The sequence below is a fragment of the Branchiostoma floridae genome, chromosome 10 (genome assembly GCF_000003815.2).
Source record: "Branchiostoma floridae strain S238N-H82 chromosome 10, Bfl_VNyyK, whole genome shotgun sequence".
Taxonomy (NCBI): domain Eukaryota; kingdom Metazoa; phylum Chordata; class Leptocardii; order Amphioxiformes; family Branchiostomatidae; genus Branchiostoma; species Branchiostoma floridae.
In genome coordinates this window covers 17,609,904-17,616,747 of record NC_049988.1, presented here as the reverse complement: position 1 = coordinate 17,616,747, position 6,844 = coordinate 17,609,904, and the positions used below count along the sequence as shown (strand labels likewise).

At 43.3% G+C, this 6,844-nt stretch overlaps 1 protein-coding gene across 1 annotated transcript; it reads left to right on the top strand.

The window, feature by feature from the left end:
* The first annotated feature begins 3,185 nt into the window (after positions 1-3,185).
* On the top strand, positions 3,186-4,377 carry LOC118424470 (fibroleukin-like). Its single transcript, XM_035833039.1, has 2 exons — positions 3,186-3,271; positions 3,476-4,377. Exons 1-2 carry the CDS (start codon positions 3,193-3,195, stop codon positions 4,126-4,128), a joined length of 732 nt encoding a protein of 243 aa, XP_035688932.1. The 5' UTR covers positions 3,186-3,192; the 3' UTR covers positions 4,129-4,377.
* The last annotated feature ends 2,467 nt before the right edge of the window (positions 4,378-6,844 follow it).

Below are 6,844 nucleotides of genomic sequence, written 5' to 3'. Positions count from 1 at the left end.
GATAGACATAGGCCTAATATTTGGTATGTGGGTAGGTCTTGATGCGACCTCGAAAACATTAGATTTTGTCCCCTGCCCAAGCGGCTTCTTATGGTACTGCCGGTGAGCTTCCGGATTTGATAACTCGTGGTTCAGGACAAGTCACATCTGTCAAGTCTACATTGTTTTACCAGGGTTACATAACTCAGGCTTCAGCCTGCTTTTCAGGACTCCCTGGACACATATACAGCCTACATACAATACTTGGGAACTACACACATAACTTAGGAAAAATATTACAGTGAAAGTACACCTACCAACAGTTCTACTGTATCAGTCCGTTTTAAAAAGCTGCTTGAGTTGTCCGTTGTCTCTGAACGGCAGATAGTTCGTTCCACAATGTTGGGCCCTGGAACTGCAGACAACCTCTAAAGGATTGAACGTGAGCCTTTGGTACGGTCAACATGTGCGGGTCCCATTCCGACAGCTGCTTTGTAGCATACCCGCCAGCCGAGACCCGCCAGAAGCTTCTTGGTAGTCTTCTCAATGTGATCTGACCATTGTAGAGTTGAGTCCATAGCAACGCCAAGGTACGTGAAGGTGTTCACCTGCTCGAACGTGTTAACTCCATCCGTTACAGAAGCAGTCTTCTCCGTGTGACGTAGTTTTTAAACAAACCAAATACCATAGATTTAGTTTTGTCAGGATGAAGTGATAGCATGTTTTCTTCAAACCAGTTGGCAGCTCTTTCCATGTCTACGGATGCAGTTTCTTCACACTCGCTCATCAGCAGGCTTGCAGAATAGTACAGAATAGTGTCGCCGGCGTACATATGGATGTTGCACTTTTCCACAACTTGAGGTAGGTCATCCACATACAAACAGAACAGCAAAGGTCCCAAGACGCTTCCCTGTGGTACTCCGCATGTGACTCAGGTTAGCGTGGACTGTTTGTTTTGTACATCTACACACTGAAAGCGATCCGTAAGGTAAGATCGAAACCTGTTTGTTGTTCCGCTGTCAACACCTATCTTCTGCAGTTTTCGTAGTAGGATTTGGTGATTGACAGTCAAACGCTTTTCTAAGGTCGAGGAAAAGGGCAACCGTGACCTCGTGGGCGTTAAATGCAGATTTAATGTCTTCCACAACATTCTAGACAGCAGTACCTGTGCTGTGGTGTTTCCTGAATCCACTTTGGTGGGCCGTAAGTAGGCCATTTCTGTCCATGAAGTGTGCGACCTGGTTATGCACGATTCTCTCCATGACTTTGGAAGACACGCTTATACCCCCTTTCCACTAGGACGGCGCTCTCACGGCGCTCTCTCTGCGACCTAAAATTGGGAGGAGCGCGGTGAGAGCGCGGTGGGGTCGCCAAGGTCGCCATGGGAGCGCGCAGAGAGCGCGGTGGGAGCGCCATGGTCGCCATGGTCGCCATCATCTCCGCGACTGTTTTGAACCTGCTCAAAACAGTCGCCGTGAGAGCGCCGTGGACGGCGATCCAAGAGTGAGCGCAGAGAGAGCGCCAAGAGAGCGCGCAGCGAGCGCCGTGAGCGTCAACAGAGCGCACAGCGAGCGCAATAGGTCTCAACAGTGGTTTATTATACCAAATTAGCTAGGACGGCGCTCTCACCGCGCTCTCTCTGCGCTCTCAACTGCGATTTGTGAAGAAGTATTTTGATACAGACAAAACCCGGAGAAATGTTTAATATGTACCGATGATTTACAATTAAACAAACTGAGAAAGAGTAACCAAAGTTTAAAAAAACAAAGGTTTATCATTTCTCAACTTATTTTTTTAATTTCAACATGATGACATTAGGGTTCTTGTTCTTCATCTGTACATTTAGATTATTGAAGTCCTATTTTCAATAGTTTTTTTTTTTCAATCGAAGTGTTTCAGTGTTGTATGATAAATAAATTTATGGTGAACAAGCTACATGACAGATTTAAGAAGAAAGCAGCAAGACAAACGTGTATATTTCAGTCTGAGTGACTGTACAGTTAATAAAATTGGATTTGTTTACAGCCTTGATTTTATACTTTGAATGTTATGTAAGACGTAAAAGGATGACTTCAAAGATACCAAAATACACTATACGTCAAAAGATTCGTTCTTTACCTCTGAAATTCGTTGAATAATCTTTCGAACCTTTGCTAGCTCATAAAGAGATGCTGACATTTGAGTTTTCGTCGCGGTGAGAGCGCGCTGGGGTCGCCGGAGAGATTCCACTTGAGCAGTTTTTCTGGCGTCGCAGCGCTCTCACGGCGCTCTGGCCAATTTTCCATCGCAGCGAGAGCGCGGTGAGAGCGCCGTCAAGTGGAAAGGGGGCCTAAGCACGGACACTGGACGGTAGTTGGAAACGCTTTCCCTGTTCCCTGCTTTGTATATTGGGGAGACTCTTGCCAATTTCCAGTCATTTGGAACTTCCCCCGTTGACATTGACAGGTTGAAGATGTTTGTCAATGGCTTGACGATGACTGAAGCAGAATCTTTCAGGAGTTTAGATGGGATCTTGTCAAGTCCTGTAGCCTTCTTAGTCTTGAGCCTAAGAAGCTCGTTCAGCACCGTCGTTTCTTCAACTGGCTATAAGCGGAACGTTGATGCTGACTCAGGTACGTGACGAACGGGGTCTTCACTGGACACTGGGATGTCACTTGCAAGATTTGATGCACAGGACGAGAAGTACTTTTGTGTTTAAAATTCCAATTCAACAATTCGATAAAGCATTTTTTGTTTTAAAAGCTCTTGTTTTCTAACAGACCGCACGTATCCGGGTGGAGCCAGCGCCCGCGGTGCTCTCTGTAGCTTCATCCGCTCCCATCGCAGCTGCATGGTCTCAGGCATTGCCGTGCTGCTTAGTCTGGTTGCTGTAGGAATCGCCCCTCTGACGTTCATCAATAAAGAGGTAAATACTTCTGTGCCACAAGGCTTGTTGTAAACCGATTTTTTCTGACACTGACTCTGTTTTGTTTATCAAATCTATTGAGTCCATTAAGACAGAACGTTCTGCTTTTCCATCTTGTTTTTTTACGGTTGGTATCTGACGTGCGTATACATACTTTTATATATTTGCAGGAGATAACTCAACTGTCCACCAGTTTTGACGCCTTGAAGCGCGACCGAGACGACATGCGCCAACTGGCCACCAATTTTGACGCCTTGAAGCGCGACCTTTCCCGTACTGTTGACGCCTTCAATCGCGACCGAGACGACATGCGCCGTGACCTGGACAAGGAGCGAAAGCGAACCGCCGCCTTGGAGCAGCGTCTTTACGAGATGAATAAGACAGCAGGTAAGTTGCGTTTCCATTCTTGTGATGCTATATTGAGATTTGTTACAATCTTCCTAGTGTACCCGGTTTTTCGCCACTTTCGCCACTTTCGCAAATCATTCTTACCATGACAAGTTCATTATCTGAGACAAACTTCCTCCCATTACGTTTCCTTTCATGTCCATGTAAGTTAAAATGTAACTCAAAATTGCTTAGATATTACAGATTGTGACGACGTCTACAAGGCAGGCCACACCACCAGCGGTGTCTACACCATCCAGCCAGACGCCGCCGGAGCCTCGTTTCGGGTCTACTGTGAGATGGAAGCCGGAGTCGGCGGCTGGACTGTCCTCCAGAAGCGCTTCGACGATTCTGTAGGTTTTGCTTATGACTGGGAAACTTACAAAAATGGGTTTGGGGACCTTAACGGTGAGTTTTGGCTGGGAAACGACAAGATCTATCAGATCTCTAACGCCAAGGTATACCTTTTGCGCATTGATCTCGAGAATTGGTCCTCAGAAACAGTATATGCTGAATATGATAGGTTCTATATCGCGGATGAAGCGGCAAAGTACCGTCTGCATGTTGGTACCTATAGCGGCACTGCTGGTGATGGTGGGTACGGGTTAAGCTATCATGATGGTTGCAGGTTTTCAACACACGACCAGGATAACGACGCTTATAGTGGCTTTCACTGCGCAGTTAGAGATGGCGGTCATACTGGTTGGTGGTATAATAGCTGTGACTACGCTAACCTGAACCAGCCGTACAAGCATGGCGGCGGGGGGACTCATAGACATGGTATCAGTTGGTATGCGTGGGCAGCTCACCGGTACTCCATCAAGTCTTCTGTCATGAAAATCAGACCTGCTCCTTAGAAATAACCAACTTAAACTTAACCCACGCCCTGAAGTTTGCATCTAACAGCACACACGTTCAGCTAACAAATTGTTTACTTAAGGTTAAGGTCCCTTTTGAGCTACCGTTATGAAGATTAATTTCTGCTTTAATTTGTTACTCCGGCTGGAAGAGTAGCTGTCCCATTTACAGGTCAAAGCTGAATGAGTCAATAAAACAATAAACAATGCTGGGCCAAAGCTGTCAACAATGCAATGTTGACGACGGGCTCACTTTATCCTATACCTCTATTTTGTACCTTGTGTAATAGCTGTTGCCATACTTTGTACCATGTACAATTGTCGTGCGATAAAGTTCTCCTTGACATTCAGCTGATTCGGGTCTGCGTGCCAAAGTCGTTGAAGTTAAAATACAACTTTTCAATCCTGTGTATTTTTCTTTGGCAAATCTACTTATTCAGCGGCATTTTGCGTAATGCATGAAGGCGTAGGGAGCATATTTAATTAAGTATAAAGTGGGGTCGACCTGACCCCCCCCCCCCACACACACACACACACACGCCACACTACTCTCCATCCCCATAAAGACCCCCTAAGATGCCTTCGATAGTTATCATTGCAGATGATTCCACTGGAACATAATGCTGTTCTTTGGCATGGATAACTCTCTAGAGTTGGATAACTCTCCAAGGCTGAAAGTGATGGGGCTTATGTGTACCTTGTACTCGTCCCACGTGTATTATATTTGGACAAGGGAGGACCAAAAACTTTTTTTTGCGGGAGCGCCGGTTCGTGATTTTCAACTTTGAAAATGCATTTGTCACCTCATTCTAGAATTATACCCATCCAATGCATAGACAACTTCAAAAGTGTATGCAAAAACATCTATTCTTTGTTTTCTTTTGTTTTCCGCATTACTCTTCCCAACGAAGTATAGGTGGAAATACGCGCCATTCTTGATGGTGGACACATGTGAGTGAAGCAGAAGTACATTTAATGTTGTGTTGATTTGTAACGTTTAAGAGTAGCGCTAGCCTGTAACGTTAGCATTCTAGTGAATTTCACGTTTATACATAAATAGATTGGGAAAAGTTACAGCTGGGAAGGTGTTGAAATGAAAACAAAACAAGGGAATTACTATGTGTACGTTCAAATGTCTTGGAAGCTTCAGTACTTGAGCAATGTATTCAGCCATGCCACATGATAGAAATAGTTTAACTTAACTACGCTGTATGTGTAATTTTGTAGAAGGCAAGATGTATGTAGGTGTGTCAGAAGTTATGGATAAGAGTGCAGAGATGTATGAAGGAAACATTTTGGCGAAAAAGACTACACTGTATATATATATATATAGCGTGGCAGTTGCGACCATTATATGGAAGGCAGCATGATATCTGCGGACAGTATATTAGAGACTTTTATCTTATATTGTAGGAAGAGATTTTTTAGCATTCTAAGTGGTACGGAAAAAACTTGTAATCTGTTCATGATATAAAAACGTTTGGAGCGTGCAGCATGTATCATATCATATGGTTTGAATATGGTGGTAGGCATGTTAGAAGAACACTACAGGATATAATGAATGAAAGACCTTTATTGTACATTTATGCTCCAACAAGCTAAGTACAGGTCGTAACGATAAGGCACAATTTCATCTACAGAGACTACTATGTGCTAGTATGTACAGGTTCAACTTCGCTTCTTAAGACAGTTGTAAACATAAGGACAGATGTAATCAATAATACAGGATTGATCTAGTTGCATAAATAATATGAATTTTTCCTTACTATTTATATATACTTCCAAAAATTTCTGTTAGGCATTCATGCCAAAGCCTCAAACGATGGTGTCAGGGGAGAATTGGGAACTTTCCCAGCTAGGATTGATGCAGAAATGCAACTTGTGAAATATTGGCATCGTTTAGTTAATCTGCCCGAAGATGCCCTTCTTCGTGAGGCATACAATACTGTTTCATTCGGAGAACATGATTGGATTGTCCACGTAAAAAATATCCTCAACTACCAAGGCTTTGGACACATATGGCTGAACCCGAGGTCATACCACATAGACACAATCACCACTCAGTTACGACAACGTTTACAAGATATATACGTGCAAAATTGGCATTCCTCTATTCGAAACAATTCCAAACTCTCATCTCTTTCTACATTGAACAAGCATTACAAGCAAGAAAATTACATTTCAACCATAAAGAGCCTTGACGTTCGTAGGGCAATCACACAACTCAGAATTGGCTGTCACAAATTAAATATAGAAACCGGAAGATTCCAAAAAATCCCTATTGACCAGAGGGTTTGTCCATTCTGTCCAGAGCTAATAGAAGACGAATATCACTTTATGGTTGTATGTCCCAAATATTCCGATATACGCAATTCTCTATACAGAAGGCTGTCATTTTGTACACAAGGATTTATCCAAATGGACCTGAAGTGCAAATTCATATACATAATGACATGTGACAATCCCTGCATGGCAGATATAGGAAAATATATCAAAGAAGGTTTTGACATTAGAAATTCCCCAAATGATTGTAAAAGCCTCCAATGATTGTAAGAAACTTATCCCATACTACAACTCCTGTATTAGTTAGATAAGCCCTAAGTTAAGTTATAGCACTGTAGTTATGTAGATGCCATACTTTGTACCTCGTACAATTGTTGTGCAATAAAGTTATATATAACGGAAATTGGGAAACATATCTTGCATGCAATCGAAG

Excerpts from the sequence above, each read along its gene's own strand:
- LOC118424470 (XM_035833039.1), top strand. The coding sequence starts at position 3,193 with ATGCGCCGTGACCTGGACAAGGAGCGAAAGCGAACCGCCGCCTTGGAG. Across the intron at positions 3,272-3,475 it reads CGAGATGAATAAGACAGCAG|ATTGTGACGACGTCTACAAG; the intron begins GTAAGTTGCGTT and ends TAGATATTACAG.